The sequence below is a fragment of the Chiloscyllium plagiosum genome, unplaced genomic scaffold, assembly GCF_037043375.1.
Source record: "Chiloscyllium plagiosum isolate Xiang-an unplaced genomic scaffold, Cpla_swu_hap1 HiC_scaffold_11, whole genome shotgun sequence".
In the NCBI taxonomy this organism is placed as follows: domain Eukaryota; kingdom Metazoa; phylum Chordata; class Chondrichthyes; order Orectolobiformes; family Hemiscylliidae; genus Chiloscyllium; species Chiloscyllium plagiosum.
In genome coordinates, this window is record NW_028270149.1 from 40200937 (window position 1) to 40217655 (window position 16719).

The 16719-nt window shown below is 38.2% G+C and overlaps 1 protein-coding gene across 4 annotated transcripts in view; it reads left to right on the forward strand.

Moving 5' to 3' along the window:
* Positions 1 to 1005: 1005 nt before the first annotated feature.
* Positions 1006 to 16719, forward strand: part of cul4b (cullin 4B) — an 86913-nt gene continuing 71199 nt past the window's right edge. Inside the window, exons 1-2 of one of the 4 annotated variants that reach the window (XM_087991985.1) lie at positions 1006 to 1603; positions 15289 to 15404. In XM_087991985.1, coding sequence (XP_087848111.1) covers positions 1207 to 1603; positions 15289 to 15404 — 513 coding nt within the window. In that variant the 5' untranslated portion in view covers positions 1006 to 1206. Of the gene's footprint in view, positions 1604 to 1674; positions 5801 to 10458; positions 10896 to 15288; positions 15405 to 16719 lie in introns of those variants that run through there. The other 3 variants (XM_043704821.2, XM_087991984.1, XM_043704822.2) reach the window with 3 other exon arrangements.

Here is a 16719-nt window from a genome sequence, read left to right on the forward strand (position 1 = left end):
GCCTGCAGCGGCGTCCTCTTCACACTCCAAAGTCAGGTTTCAGTTTTGAAAACAAAATTGCTGCTTTGACAAGGGACAGTAAATCATTATAACATTATGTATCAGGGCATATTCTATTATATACAAAATATAAGGTTTGAATTAGAACTTAGTATGTTCAAAGGTGAAAAAGTAAACAACCTTTTGGGGTGTGATGGAGGACGTACCTGAGGCATCATTCGTGGGCAGTGATTCAGCAACTTCTCATTATCATCATTCTTGGTTAATTGGTCAGTCGCTAATCTAAGTTTTGCCTAAAATAATGTACATACCACACGATAACTGGTAATAATGAAGTATTTTCAATTTCAGTTGATCTGATTTCATAAAAAGTAACGATTGATCCTTCAGTCCTTTTGGCCACGTCCGTGCAGAATACTGAACGGACTACAAATAGTTTACGACATCTGCAAACCTCACAGAGCTAGCTGAAGATTGGTATGAAATACAAACAAAGGCATAGACCAGTTGGGCTGAACAGTTTATTTCCATGATGTAGATTCTACATAATTTCATGAAACTGAGGATGTGTCCATTTTGACAAGAATCCATTTTATCACTATCCTGCCCAGTTCACTTTTACAGGGATGGAAACGAAACGTTGACTTTACTTTCTCCCCGCAGATGCTGCTGAATTCCGCCAGTAAAGTCATTTCTTATTTCAGATTTTCAGCATCCGCAATTCTCTGTTTAATTTTTGTGTAAATTTCAATGCTTTTGTGATGCCTTCAGTGCTTTGTTGGAAAGAAGCTGAATGAGAAGGGACAATGCCGCAAAGATTTTAAAAAAACACGCCTGTGCTTCCCCCAAAACATGAATGAATATTGGGCAGTATTTCTAAGCGATAATGCCTCGAGTGTGGGAATTTAGTGAGAGAATATGAGGGAGGTGGGAAATTGGAGGGGAATGAGTAGGCCCGCCCCTAGTGACGTCATCGGACAGTTCACCTCCCGGCATGCAAAGTGTCACCGGAAGTGCCGCCATTTTACTCTATTGACAAAACAAGTGGCCGAAATTTAGTGGAGGGTTTTGGAGTCGGTACTAATCCTGTTTTTTTCCCTCCCGGTTTCCCCCATCCCCGATTTTTTTTCTTTTTCGAGACCGGGGGTGTGTGAGCACGCAAGTTTGTTTAAAAAAACAATAGGACGGCGTCGGCTCCAAGTTTTCATGTTTCGAACGGGCCTCTCTTCACAAAATTCACCGCAGGAGGTGCGACAACAGGCTGATGTTAGTCCGAGGAAGCGAAAGTTAGCCGAGGCCGGCGAGTTCGAGCACCACCAGCACCAAACACCTCAGCCAACCCAGCTCTTCCCCTCCGCAGCCCCCAAGTCTTCCTCCTCTACCTCCTCCACCTCCACCTGCTGCAACCACCAGCTTCAGAAGAGAGTCAAGTTCGAGGACTCGCTAGACTTTGTTGGACTCGATGTGATGATGGCGGAGGAGCAGAGGAAAAGCAGCGGCTGTTCCGTGCTCACGGGGCATGCTAACGGCCTGACCAAATCCACCACCTTCGCCAACAGCAAGCCGGGGACGGCTAAAAAATTAGTTATTAAAAATTTCAAAGGTATAATAGGAGATCTTGATATTGAAAATAAATAAAATGTAAGTTAGGAAATGCAGGTACTGTAATGATGGAACTCGGTTTTAAAAAGTCATTTCCCCATCCTCCCAATTCCTCCAAAAAAATCAAGTGAACTTCACATTCGTTTTTTTCTGCTCCTACACAGGTAAATGAGTTGCAGAAGTAATCAAAATAAGTTAAATGTTTTCCACTCAATTAATTATGGCAAAAGCTGGATTCCATAGCCTATAATTGCTTGAAAGCCAAAATAAAACTCCACATACATTTGGACCAATAATCACTGAAGTACAGTGGTATTGCAATCTTTGCTTTTTGAAACGTTCTTTAAGTTAAAAATTTTACCCATGGTAAGCACAATTTTAGGTTTTTGACACTGGAGAACGACTCAAACAAAGTTGTTTTCTTCATCTATCTTTAAACTCACCTATTATCATTGTAAAAATATATTTTCCGTAACAACTGTTCCACATAAACAATGTTAATTTGCTGTTGCCAGAATAATTTAAAATGTAATTTCGGCTGAATATGCTCTGCTAATTCCTGTGATAGATGGAAGTTGCATGTTTTATAAAAGTAGTGTAGATTGTAGCATTTGAAAATGTGGTACCTTCAACTAATAATTACAGTTATTATTCTGAACATGACCTGTTGGAGATTAGTTTGGATTTTATTTTGCTTGTCTTGCCATTGTTCATGTTCAAAATTTGATTTGCTGTGTATGCAATCTGCAGAAGATAAGTACGGACTGATGGTCAGATCTGGGATACTTTAGAGCTTTTGGCTGAAGTAGGATGGCTACTTTGGAGTCAGTGGTAGCACTCTCAAGGGGGATAGCTAATTGAGATTAATTTATTTTAACAGCATGTAAATATGGAACTTGTGATCATCATGGTTTGCAGGTTTGAGTTTTGGATGAGCAGATTGGTGGCAGTATCCAGTGATGTTTACATTAGTTGGCCATGATTTGGTTGAGCTGGTAAAGGTAGTGTATTGGAAAGACACTAATATTGTTCCCTGATTTGAATGTCTCTGTGCAATAATCTCCTGATGTTTGATCCAATTGAATCAACTCTATACGATCTCTTAGGTGATGAACTCCAACACCTATGCTGCAAGCAACTGTTTGAACAAGAGAGAAAAGTCAGCAAATAGTTGTTAAAATAAAGATGTTATATTTCAGGAAAAGGGGCAGAATTTTCCATGAAATAATTCATTTGTATTTGTCAAATACTGACCAATCGAGGATCTGCATTACAATGTTGAAGGATAGTATTGTAGTTAATATTTTGAGAAGCATATCTAATGAATGGATGGGAGAAAGTTGCAATTTATGGTTTCATAAAATATTATCCAGTACATTAGCTGCATGTGACTAATTTGAAATCTTGTTCCTAACTCATGCATAAAAAACGACTAACAGAGACTTGCCATGGGTTTCTAATCTGAATCCTGTAGCTTTTTTTGGTCAAATTGAAATACAAAAGCTAAAATGCCCAAGTTTTTTAAATCCTTATTCTTGTTTTATAAAGTCATTAAATGTTGTACACATTAAGTAAATATACAGTGCACTAAATTTGTCTTGGTCAGCATGTGAAGGATTTTGTTTTGAAGTTATTGGATATTCCTAAAAGAAAATCTCATAGTAGTTCCGCCTCCAGCTAATTAGCAATTTCTATTGGACAGCACTGTTCCAAAGCTGCTAATCGAAATACGAAAAAAGAACTTTGTGCTCAAGAAAAGAATTGCCATTTCTTGTACTTGGAAGTACTCAGGCTGTTGTATTGGGTGTCTCGACCTCAAAAAGTAGTTTTAGTCGATTCCTTTTTGAGTTTTGCAATTTATTTACTAATTTGTCTTGATTCTGAATTTTTAACTCCAAGCATTAATCCAATTTTAAACTATCTCATAGCCGGTAAAATGTGAGATGCTATGCTGAACTTTTCTGTTGTGGCAGGATTGATGCTATGGAGAGGAAATATTGCTGGTTTGTGCTAGAATAATTAGCTATTGGCAATATCAGTTGTATGAATGATGGTTGTCTTGAAATAACTGTTAAAAGCATTCCCTAGTGTAGAACTGAGTGACACGATCAGGTGCATTAGAGTTTGATCCTTGGACTGTGCTGATTTTGCTGACAAAAACTTGATGTTAATTTTTTTGGAATGGGTGAGATTCAGTTTGGGTTTCTGCTTCTCATTGCTGACTGAATTCCAGATCCACTGGGGCTGAGTCTTAAGTATCCTCTGAAATGGCCCTGTAAGCCATTTAGTTGAATCAAACCACTTACAAGGCTGATAAAGGAATGATACAGGGCAAACCACCCTGCATGGACCAAACTGGAAATGACAAAGGTGCACGTAGCCCTGTTGACCTGGCAAAGTCTTCTATTCTGACATCTTTGGGTTTATGCCGAAATTGGAAGAGCTGTTCTACAAACAAGTGAAGCAATATCCTGACATTTTCTGGAAGAGAGGATTTTTTGTGAAAATAACTTTGTCCAAAGCAATACCACTCCTTGGGATGTCCTATTCCACCAACAGGGAATGTGGCGAGAACAGTAATATACAGTGAGGAGGGAGATGCTTGGGAGTCCTTGACATTTGAATCTGGACTTGTTGATGTCTCAAGGCATCAGATTGAACGTGGATGTGGAAACCCGATTTCAGTCTGTCTTAGCTAACTTACTGAAGATGCCAATGTACTTGGGGTGGGGAACATCAATGTCTATCACCAAAAGATGGTTAGTATCCGATACTAACCAATCAGTAAATGAAACCTGCCAAGTCGGATTTGTGGCGGATTGTTAGGGAATTGTTGACAGGGAAAATATACTTGAACTTATCTTCACTCATCTATATGTAGCAGGTGCATCTGTCCATGACTGTTGACAGAAGTCACTGTGGAGACAAAATCCTGACTTTGCTGTCAACATACAGTTGTGTTTCAGTATCTCCATGTGGAATTAGCTCGATATCAAACAGATATAGCAAGTCAAGACTGAAGATCCATGAGACATTCTGTCCGTCAGGAGCGACAGAATTGTATTGAACTGCACTCCTTAACCTCATAACCTGGCATGTCCCCACTCTTATGTCAAACTTGGAGATCAATCCAAGTGTAATGAAGAGCGCAAGAAGTCATTTCAGGAACAGCAGCAGGCAGAGCTAAAAATGAGGCGTCAACCTGGTGAAATTACCAAACTGGATTATGAGCGTGCCAAACAGCAGAAGTAGCATGCGATTGAAAGGTGAAGCAATCTGACAACCCACAATGATTTAACTCTGCAGACCTGCCTCATTCAGTTGTGAATGGTGGTGCCCAATGAAACAACTCACTGGAGGAGGAAGCTCTACAAATATATCTTCATCCACACTGAAGGAGAAAAACAGCATTTAAGCACAAAAAAAATTGAAAAAGAGACAGCAAGAAGTGTCAAGTGTATGATGCTGAGGTTTTGGGCATCTCATCACCTTTCAGCCCAGTTGATTCATTCAGCCCTTGTCAAGGAATAGCTGAAGGTGCCAGATACTGTAAAGACCATGTGTCCTGACAGTAGTGCTCCAGAACTCCGCCCCAAGCCAAGCTCTCTGTTGGGTTTCAAGACTGACATACAGAGAACTATAGAAAATCGCCTGTAGAAAATATGCTTGCTTTGCAAAATGCAGGGCAAATCAAACCTAGCCAACGTTAAACCATGGAATTTACCCTCAATCAACAGCATAGTTATAGAACGTATCATCGACAGTACTAGAAAATGATACTCTCAAAAATAACCACCTCAATTTGGGTTCTGTCAGGGCCAATCTACAGTTGACTTCATTTACATCCTTGTCCAAACATGGATAAAAGAGCTGAACTAAAGAGGGGAAGCAGGATGACTACCTTTGACATCAAGGGAGCATTTGACTGAGTGTGGTATCAAGAAATACTTGAAAAGAATGGAGTCAGTGGGAATTGGTGGGAAGGAAACTCTTGATTAGAGTCATAGTTGGCACAAACAAGGATGATTGTGGTGGTTGTAGGTCAGTCACCTCAGCCCAAGACATTGTTTCAGGTGTTCTTTATGGAAGTGCCTTGAAACCAAACATTTTCAGCTACTTCATCAATGACCTTCCTTCATCAGGTCAGAAGTATGGATTTTTGCTGCTGATTATCCAGTGTTCATGTGTGACTTCTCAGGTAATGAAGCATTCCATGTCCAAATGTAGCAGTACCTCTGCAACATTCTGGTTTGGGCTAGTGTGGCAAATAACGTGAATGCCACGGAAGTGTCAGAAAATGACCAGAGCTAATTCGAGATTTTCCCTTGACATTTCAGTTTCATTGCCATTCCTGACTATCAACATTGTGGGGTTTATCATTGACCTGAAGTTGAACTGGACCAGCTATATAAATAAGTGGCAACATAACAATGTCAGAATCTGGGAATTCTATAGCGAGTAATTCACTCAACTTCTCAATCTGTCCACCATCTTCACGTGATGAGTGCGATGGAATATTTTGAAAGCAACTCCAAAAATATTCAACATGATTCAGGAAAAATGTCTATTTGATTGGCTTGTTATCAAAAAAACACTTTCAACATTAACTCCCCCTAACAGCAACACACATGGCATTATAATGTACATTGGTAAGTGCGTTGCAGCCACTCTCAAGTTCCTCTCTAAGCCACATACTATCGTAACTTAGAACCAGATTGCTGTTCTTTTACTTATGCTCAAAATCCTGAAAATAACTTCCCAAAGCCACTGTCTAGGTGTATACCACACAGACTGCAGCCATTCAAGAAAGAGTCTCACCAGTAACCTTCTCCAGGTTATTAGGATGAAAAATAAATCTGGCTTCACTTGCAAGATCCACATGCTGTGAATGAATTTTTTTTTTAAAACTGTAGAGGATTCTTTTAAAAATATTTCAGTAATCCACTCTTTGGAGTTTTAAAACTCTTAATCACATGGAAATGCTTTTAATCTTTTGAATCATGTCCTTCTCTCCACCCAAACAATCAAAAGATAATCTAGAGTTGAAGGTTCACTGAAGTGTTGCATTCCTCACCCATTCTCCACCTTGGGTGATTTAGCATAAAGAGTAATGGCTACTGGTCTGTTACGAATGAGACAATTGTCATCATTATGGACATTAAGACTTCTATAGTGAAAAGCTTAACATTGTAATTCCATTTGCTAAGCTTCATAAGGGATTGCCAATCAAGTTTCAGTCTGGAATTAAGACAGGTAATTATGACTTGCAATTTGAGACAAATTCTACCTTTGTCTTTTATTTGCTTGGATAGTAAGATTTCTTCAGGGAACATTAGAAATTACATGATTGCTGAAGACTCAATAGTTCATCAGTCTATTACCAATAGCTAACTCAATTTCTCACTTATTTGAATACTTAACCAGTTCAACATATTTTGCTCCCATTATTTGCCGCAATATCTCTATTTCATGCAAGGAAAGTAGAAGGTAATCAGTGCAAGATGAAAAGCTTCACTAAACTGTGTCTTTATGTCTTCGATATACTTTATGATAGACAGTACAGGATGGTTAGAACCTTTTAGGATTAGAAGATTTTTTAAACTAAATGAATAGTTCTTTCCAAAGAAATAGGTTGTGACTGTGATTCTGACACCTTCCCTTTCCACTCGACAGTATTGTGAAAGTTTGAGATCTGACTCCTGCAGAGCTTCCAAAATGTAGGAATCCCAAGCTAATAAAGTTATTAATTTAGCTTTCTATATACATCATACTGTTGTTGGATTTTTCCCTGCCCTGTTCTCACTTTGATTCTCCCTTTATCCTTATCTGCTACTCCAGATAATTTGAAACTTTCCTGCATGCTGTTGGCAGTAGTTTTCATTAAGAAATTGCTGTGCACAACATGTAGCATACTTTGGACCCCTGAAGCAGCAGCATCAGGTCATGAAAATACTTCTGTCCTGTCCTTTATATCATTTATATAAACAGTAAACAGCAACAAACCCAACACTGATTCATGTTAAATCCCACTCCTTGTTGTTGATTTTACATCATTAGTTTAAATATGTTCTACCTCCCATCATCACCATACTTACTTTTGCTACTCATGATACTGCCTTCATGTTGGAGTTTTCATTAAGATTGCTGTTCTAGCACAAACCCGATTGACAAGAAAGTTACATAATTAATTAGTTCAGACCTAATGGGCAAAACCTAGAGGTGGTGGGAAACCTGCGGGCAAAGGTATTGGAAGAAAATAAGTAATTTTACTTTCTGTACAGTCCCCACCACCAATTGTCTGCTTTTATTGCTGAAGACTCAAAAGCAGGCAATTGCTTACAATATCAAAAAGGGCTAACTATTATTTACTTGCATTAACATCAATTTCAAATTTACTATTTTTGTCTGAATAGAACATTTATAGTTGTAAAATATGAATATTCATTATTACCTTCTTTTTGATAATGACCATAGGTATATTATGTAATATCATGCAATATCCTTTCTACACACAATTACAGCATGTGTGTTTGGTGAATCTTTTTAAAATTGTGTTGTTAAATCGGCCATGATACAGTGTGGAAGTTTATCCCATCAAATATTTTCCTAGTGAGCGAACTATAAACTACTTAAATTCTTTTAAGGTGAAATTGTCTTCAATTCAGCAATTGCAACTTCAATTGTTTTGTTACATAAAAATAAGAATAGTGTTTGTAGGAATATTAATATGTTGAAATATCATTGTATAAAGTATTCTACCATTGAGACTATAGGGAATCTATTCAAAGCTGTACAATTTTCACAAAATCTTTGGCACTTATCAAATTTTCATAAGCCATAAGAAAACTTAGGTTGTCAAATTTAGAAAGACATAGAAATTGCTGAAATGACCTGTGACATGACAAATGACACCTTAGGAAGGATATATTGGCCTTCGAGAGTTTACAAGTATGATATGTGGACATGGGGTTAAGAAGTGATGATACAAATTCGAAACAAAATCAGAAATTCGTCCTGTTATGTGTAAATTTAGAAGGTTAAGGAGTGGTCTGATCAAAGTCTTCAAGATATTAACAGGAAAAGACAGGGTAGATAAAGATAAATTATTTCCTCTGGTTGGGGATTCTAGAACGAGGGGGCTTAGTCTGAGAATTGGGCCAGACCATTCACGAGAGATATGAGGAAGCACCTGGACATGCAAAGGGGTGTTGATGTTTGGAACTCTCTTCCACAAACAGCAGTGTATGTTTAATCAGTTGTTAATTTTAAATCTGGGATATATAAATATTTGTTAAGTCGGTCACAGATCAGAAATGATTTCATTCAATTATGGGGCAGGTTCAACAGCCTGAATGGCCTAATCCTGTTCCTGTGATGTAACCCATTTTTGTGAGAGAGAATTAAGGCAAGTAATCTCCGTTGCTGTTAGAGTTTTTAATCACCTTGTTTAGATCTTTTTTAACATGCGTGGAACAGATGGGTCTTGCGAATCCAGGCCAGATGGCTCAAAGGTAGGGAAACTACCACTGTGCCACAAGAGACCCTAAGGTGGTTCCGTTTTAGAGCTGATGCAGGAAATTATGCACCTGGGAGATATGAAACTGGGATTCTTTCAAACATAGACTAAGCTAAGGAGAGATTTGCTGGAGTAAATTAGAACTGTTTGCAGTGACAAGGGTTGTGATGCAAGGGCACTGATTTAAGATGATTGGCAAAAGAACCAGAAGCAATATTTGGAAAGTTTTAATGTGTCAAGTTGTGGTGATTTGGTATGCATTATCTAAAAGGTTGTTCAATGCAGATTCAAAAGTTTTCTCAAAGGGAATTGAATAAAAGCTTGAAAGGGAAAAATATGATCACTGGGGAAAATGTAGGGATTAATTAGATTGCTGGGCTGAATGGTCTTTTGTGCTGAATCATCTTGATTTTAGAGGCAGGATACAGATTTCTTTTTTTGGACAAATGCTGTTTAAGTTGTTCTGTCGTATGGATAGTTATTTGAGAAACCAGACATCAGTTGTCAGGCAAGATGGCTCAAAGGCCACTTTCCATACTGTAAACATTTTTGATTGATTGTCAAAAATGTGAAGCCTTTTCATTTTTTTTATAGTTCCTTGAAAGTGGAGTCGCTGGTAGATAGGATAGTGAAGTGTGTGTAGAAAGCTAAATTAATAACTTTATTAGCTTGGGATTCCTACATTTTGGAAGCTCTGCAGGTGTCAGATCTCAAACTTTCACAATACTGTTGAGTGGAAAGGGAAGGTGTCAGAATCACAGTCACAACCTATTTCTTTGGAAAGAACTATTCATTTAGTTTAAAAAATCTTCTAATCCAAAAGGTTCTAACCATCTTGTACTGTTTGGTATGTTTTACTTTATTGGTCAGAACATTGAGTATTGGAGTTGGGAGGTCATGTTTCAGGACATTAGTTCGGCCACTTTTGGAATATTGTCTGCAATTCCGGTCTTCCTCCTATAGGAAGGTTGTTGTCACACTAGAAATTGGCAACATCCTTGTAAATCTTTTCTGAACAAAGTTGGAGGATTTGAGCTGTAGCGAGAGGCTGATTTAGCTGAGAGTGATCTTATAGAGGTTCATAAAATCATGAGGGGCATGGATAGGGTAAATTGACAAGGTCTTTTCCCTGACGTGAGAGAGTCCAGGACTAGAAGGTATAGGTTTAGAGTTAGAGAAGAAAGATTTAAAAGGGATCTAAGGGGCAACTTTTTCAAGCAGAGAATAGTGTGTGTATGGAGTGAGCTGCCAGAGGAAGTGGTGGAGGCTGGTACAATTACAACATTTAAAAGGCATCTGAATGGGTCCATGATAGGAAGGGTTTAGAGGGATATGGGCCAAGTACTAGCAAATAGGACTAGATTAATTTAGGATATCTGGTCGGCATGAGCAAGTTGGACCGAAGGGTCCATGTCTCTCTGCTGTAGCTCTCTATGACTCTGTGCAGCGAATGTATTAACCAGCATATGAATGAACTGTGAATATTTTTGCCTGCGAGATTTGCATGTGCTTGAGTAATGATTTCAAGCCGACTTTGAGTATGTGTTGTCTTTCACTTCGTAGGTGTTATTGCAATGATCACACCAGCTTTAGAGTTTTTGTAACCACCATTGTCAATTGATGGAAAATTCAAATACTTTTTTATTCCTAATTTTGTTTGCTTCTTTAATTGCAGAGGCTTTAAAGTAACCTAACAGACTCCTCGTACTTCATTTGAAGTAGAGTGCTTCATTTGGACGGAGATAAATGAAAGCCAACATCTTTGCAATGCATTTCGGCAAGCCATGATTTTATCATCTGTTCACAATGAGTTATTTTAATTTGCAGGAAGGCTTCATTGAATAACATTAACTGTGAAGTAAATACATGAGCTTCTCTTGTTTGTCAATGCTAGTTAAAAGCATACTTAAAGCAAACATGCCAGAAGTGATTTCATGGAGCAGTTTTCTTTGCTGCACAAATGAAACTAAGGTCATTTCCTTGCACTTACTCTACTAATGGGAAATGATCTGTTATACTTCTGACAAAGATCATGTTGCCTATAATACAACAAGTACCTTAATTCGCATCCACCTACACATTGTCCAGGAGTAAAAAGGTTCAATTAGAATGTACTTCGTGGTTGTACTGATATATCACATTGTTGAAAACAAAATGAGATCCACCTTGTTATGGATCTAAATCAGTTTTGTTTCCAACTGTTCAATTCGTTTATTGATATGTTGGTCAACACTCCTCTGAACCTGCACTGTCATTCCTTGTAAACTCCAAAACTGATATCCTAACATGCTCTGTTTCTTGCATCCTCCTTGATTTGAAATCAAGACTCCCAATATTGCCTGTTATTGTCACTTATGTGAATTTTCAAAAATTGGCTACCTCTGTCTGTCTTTCCTTTCAACAATCTTAAGGTTTGTAAAACCCAAAGCCTAGAAACATGTATTTATTTTTCTTGATTTGCCTTGATAGTTCCTTTTTTTGAATCATGTTACTATATTGGCTATTTGGACCTTGGCCTTTTATCTTGTTGGATCAGTGAACATATAGACTTTCAAACCTGAGCTCTTCTCTTCTGCATAGTTCAATCACACAGAAGCTTTACCAATCAAAATATGAGTGAGGTTTTCTGATTCCGTTCTTGCAACATTTCATTTTTGAAGAAAACTGCCAGTCACACAATGATTATTGTGATGGTGAAATAATAAATTTTTGTTGGAGTCAAATTTTAACTTTGTTAAATGAGGTCACAGGTTTGATCTTCAGCCTTTGCTTGTTGATAGCTGATAACAGGCGACAAATTGGCATAGCCAATGATAATCCTGCTTCCAGGGGTATGGATGGAAAAATGGCAAAAGCTATGTCATGTAATCATTAATTGTTACCAAAAAATGCATGTGAGCATTTGATGAGAACAAAATAATGTCGACAGTGAAATAGTCTGTTGATACAGAGCTCACATGGGCAACAAGATGGCGGATGGAGCATAATGAGGGAAAGTATATATTTATTCATTTGGTCATAAGAATAGATGGGCAGATCCTAAGGGTGAAACTTGTACAATGTTGCTGTTTAATGAAAATTGCGTGCTTTGTACATCATACTGATGAGAAGTACTTAGACCATTGTTAGTGTTTAATTCTCTTCCCCAGAAGGTAGTTGAGGCTGGGTCCTTACATTTGGTCAAGACTGATGAGATAAATCTTTAGAAGACGTGAGTTAAGAGTTCTGGATGTAGACATGCAAGTGCAACGGAGACTGAAACCAGATCAGCCATGATCTAGTCTGTTCTGCTATTTAATTAGAAGTAGCAGAAAGGACCAAATGGCACATCCATTCTCCCTCGTCTGTTGCTGTGAAGGCACTGTAGCAATTGGGAAGAAAAATAGCTTTTTGACTCTTGTTATAAGTGGATTGGAGTACAGGAACAAGAGAAACTTCGCTTCAGTTTTACAAGGCAATATTTGGAGTGCTGCATGTAATTTTGGTTTCCATGTTTAAGGAATGATTTTGCCCCTCAGAATTTGAGTTTTCTCTTTCCTGTCCAGGATCATAATTTTATAAAGATGTGTTTGTTACCCTCAAAGTGAGTGCCTCTAATAATTCTAAAGCAAGCCATGGGTTTAAAAATAAACAATTAGTCTTCTGACTCACTTCCCCTCCAAGTAGTGCAATCTTTTACTCACTGCCTCTCAAATTCAAATATTAGATACAAACAAAAGCAACATGTAGTTACAGCTTATAGTTACCTTTTATGATAGGCTGGTCATTTCTTCAATGACGTTGAAGATTTGATGTTGACGTTGAGGGTCTTGTGAAGCAAGCAAGTCTCAACTGACTTGAGTTTTCTTGTCAGTTTCAAGGAAACTAGTTCTCAGGTGAAGTCAGGTGGTAGTGGTACGTTGGGGGGAGTTGTCTTTGCTGTGAGGATTTCTCACTTTCATGGAATATTAATTTCCTTGGCTTGCACCTAATCAAATTAGATTCCCTACAGTGTGGAAACAGGCCCTTGAGCCCAACAAGTCCATACCGACCCTCCGAAGAGTAACCCACCCTCCGAAGAGTAACCCACCCAGATTTATTTCCCTCCATTTACCCCGACTAATGTACCTAACAATACGGGCAATTTTGCATGGCCAGTACACCTAATTTGCACATCTTTGGACTGTGGGAGGAAACCGGAGTACCCGGAGAAAACCCACGCAGACACGGGGAGAATGTGCAAGCTCTACACAGTCAGTTGCCCGAGGCTGGAATTATTTAGCTTGTTCATTCAGGGAATGCTGGCATTGCTATTCAGACCACTGTTTATTACCCATCGCTAATTGCTAGTTTGAAAGTGATTGTGAGCTGCCACAGTCTATTTGGAACATTTTAACCCAGTGACAATGGTGGAATGGTCATATATACTGTTTTTCCAAGTTAGGATCGTGAGTAGCATGTTCCCAATGTCCTTTGTACCCTGTCCTTTTAAATGATAGTTGTGGGTTTGGAAGGTGCAGTCTCAGGTGCTTCAATTTTTTTCAGTACTTCTGAGTCTTCTAACACACTGCTACCGAACAATAATAGTCAAGGAAGTGTTTGTGATTTTGGTGCTATCAAATGGGCTGCTTGGTAAATTTCCTGGGTATTGTTGGAGCTACTTTTATCCACAGAAGTGGAGAATTTGCTGTCCAAGTTCTGACTTGTGCCTGACAGGTAGTGAACAGGTTTTGGGAAGTAAGTTATTCGGTTCAGGCTTCCTCCCCTCTGACCTGCCCTAATATTGGCAATGCTCACATGGCGAGTCCAGTCCAGGTCAATAATAACTGTTTTTCCAGCAATAACCTGCTGATTTAAACCAGACAACAAATTAGTCTCCTCATCAAGGGACTAGCATAGGTTCAAAGTATGTTTGCAAACAAAGGCCGATGTGTATTTTCATTCTAAATCTTGTGGTCTAAATTCACTACTTTGAGAATTTGAGACTGCCAGTGTCCTTTTGTTTAAATTGCTCAATGAATTTGGTAATATCCATTATTGGTGGTGTTTCAGGAGGTTCAGTTTCAGGAAAGGTTTTTGACTCAGATTCCGTCTAGATTGTTACTTTTGTTCCATTTTGAAACTGGTTTCAGACTCCAACAGCAATTGGGGTACCAAACTTTCCACCTTTCTTTGTTCAGTGTTAAAAGTGAAGACTAAAACCTCGTAATATAATCAGACAAAATGCTGTATGTGCTCTGGTGGTGGTGCAGTGAGGGTTTATGAAATTAGTTCCTTGATATAAGCTGGTTGTCTTGTGATGAAAGGCTGAGGAAATTCAGCCTTTATTCTCTGTATCTTTAATAAAAGGGCAGGCAATCTGATTGAAGCATATAAAATTGCAAAGGAGCTTGATAAGGTAGCCACTGAGAAATAGTTTCTGCAGACTAAGACTTTTAATGTGGGTATGGATATTTTCAAATTAACCTGGTCAGAGATGTTATTACACCTGCCTGGAGCAGGTGAGACTGGAACCCAGGTCTTTTGACTCAGAGGCAGGGACACTACCACTGTGCTATGGCAGGCCAAAAAATGTGGGTTTTGTCCCAGGATAAGGACCAATCATTTAGGACAAAAGTGAGAAGAAATTACTCTAAGGGTTTTGAATCTTTGGGAATTCTTTACAACAGAAAATTGATGCTCCATTATTTAGAACATTGGTCTCTGAGTATTGAGTTTGTGAGTGGGCAGGGAAGTGGAGTTGAAGTTGCAGAGGTCAGCCGTGATTCTATTGAATGCTGGTTTTTGGCTTGTTTCTACACCTTATTGTGAAAAATGATTTGTTGGTCAAGGCACTGGAGAGTTGTTCATGCTCAGCTGGTTTCCTTCAACAAAAGCCTGTGCCTCTCAGTTGTAATTGAAGTATGTTATATTGAATGGGATGGATTGCCTGTTGTAATGTGTGAAGTTTGAGCAATATTTGTTCACTGACTGGAATGAATTGACCATTTAAAATAAATAGATCCTTGTTTAAATTTGAGATTTTCTTCAGAGCCAAGTCTTGTGTTATATCGTATATGGAAATATATATAGCTTTTGTGTTCATTTTTTAAAAATTTAGCTTGTGAATTTGAGAGAAATGACCGAACTCATTATGATGTTCCTCTCTCTCCTTATTGCAGTGAACTGTGATAAAGCATTTTCTATTACAGATAAACCTAAGTTGCCTGATAATTACACCAATGAAACCTGGCAAAAACTGAAAGAAGCAGTAGAAGCAATTCAGAAGAGCACCTCAATCAAATACAATTTGGAGGAACTTTATCAGGTAATGGAAATGTTGCATGTTTTGTATGCAGCAAGTTAAATTACTTTAAAATATTGACAAAGACAATGATTTCTGTGTTTCTTATTCAGCCATATTTTGTAGTGTTGCATATTTAAATATCAATTTTAATCAATTGCCAGTGTAATTGGTACTGTCTTTGAAAGGAAAGCAATATTTCTGCCCCACCACTCCTTTAAATGTGCTCAATATTGCTCAAGTACAAATCTGTGTTACGAATCCCTCGGGTTGAAATTGAATGTGATAATTTAATGAATTTAGTGATATCTGAATCATAAAACATTAGTATGCAGATGCAGCAAATACAATGTTGTCATTTATTGTAAGGGGTATGGAATATATAATGAAATAAATTTTCTTAGAACTGTATAGTGCCTTAGTGATATCTCCCTAAGACATGACAGTTGTTAGAAACTCTTCTGGTGTATGATATAATTCTGGTCTCCATATTCAAGAAAGAGCATATTTACTTGAAGGGAGACAAAGTTAAAAATCACACAACACCAGGTTATAGTCGAACAGGTTTAATTGGAAGCACACTAGCTTTCGGAGCGACGTTCCTTCATCAGATGATAGTGGTGACGTTGCCAAATCATACTTGAAGGGAGTTCACTGAAGGTTCATTCAGCCACTCCTTGGCATGAAGGTTTATCTTATCAGTTAGACTACTTAGTTCTGTATCCTTTTGGAGTTCAGAAGATTGAGAGATGATCTTATTTAACACACAATCCTGAGGAGGTTTGACAAGATAATGTTGTAGGAATATTTCTCCTTTTAGGGAGAAGGAAGCGAGCAGGCATATGCAATGGAAGCATGCAATACAGTAAAGCGAGCAGGCATATGCAATGGAAGCATGGCTATTGAATATTTTTAAGACCTAATTAGATTTTTGATCAACAAGGACATCAAAGGGTATAAGTGGTTGGCAGGGAAGAGGTGTTCAAATCACATTATGATATCTAAGATCTTTTCAAATGGAAGGGTAGAGTAGGGTAGTGCAGCTGAATGGCCCATTTCTCCTCAATTCATGTTTGAATGAATTTGACTGAGAATCAGCTGACGTTCCTTCTCCTGATTATATCTAAGTAGTACACAAACAAAACTCAGAAATGATATTCTTGACAGTCAGAATAGCCTACTAGTCTTTACTGTCTTGGCTTGTGTAAGAAAAGTAGACTCTCGTCCACGGAGATTTGAACTTCCAATGTTACCATAACTGTAAATTCTGAAGTATTGGCAAAATAATCTGCAAGGTAATTTTATTTGATGAGTAGAGTCTAAGACTCAGAGATGAACA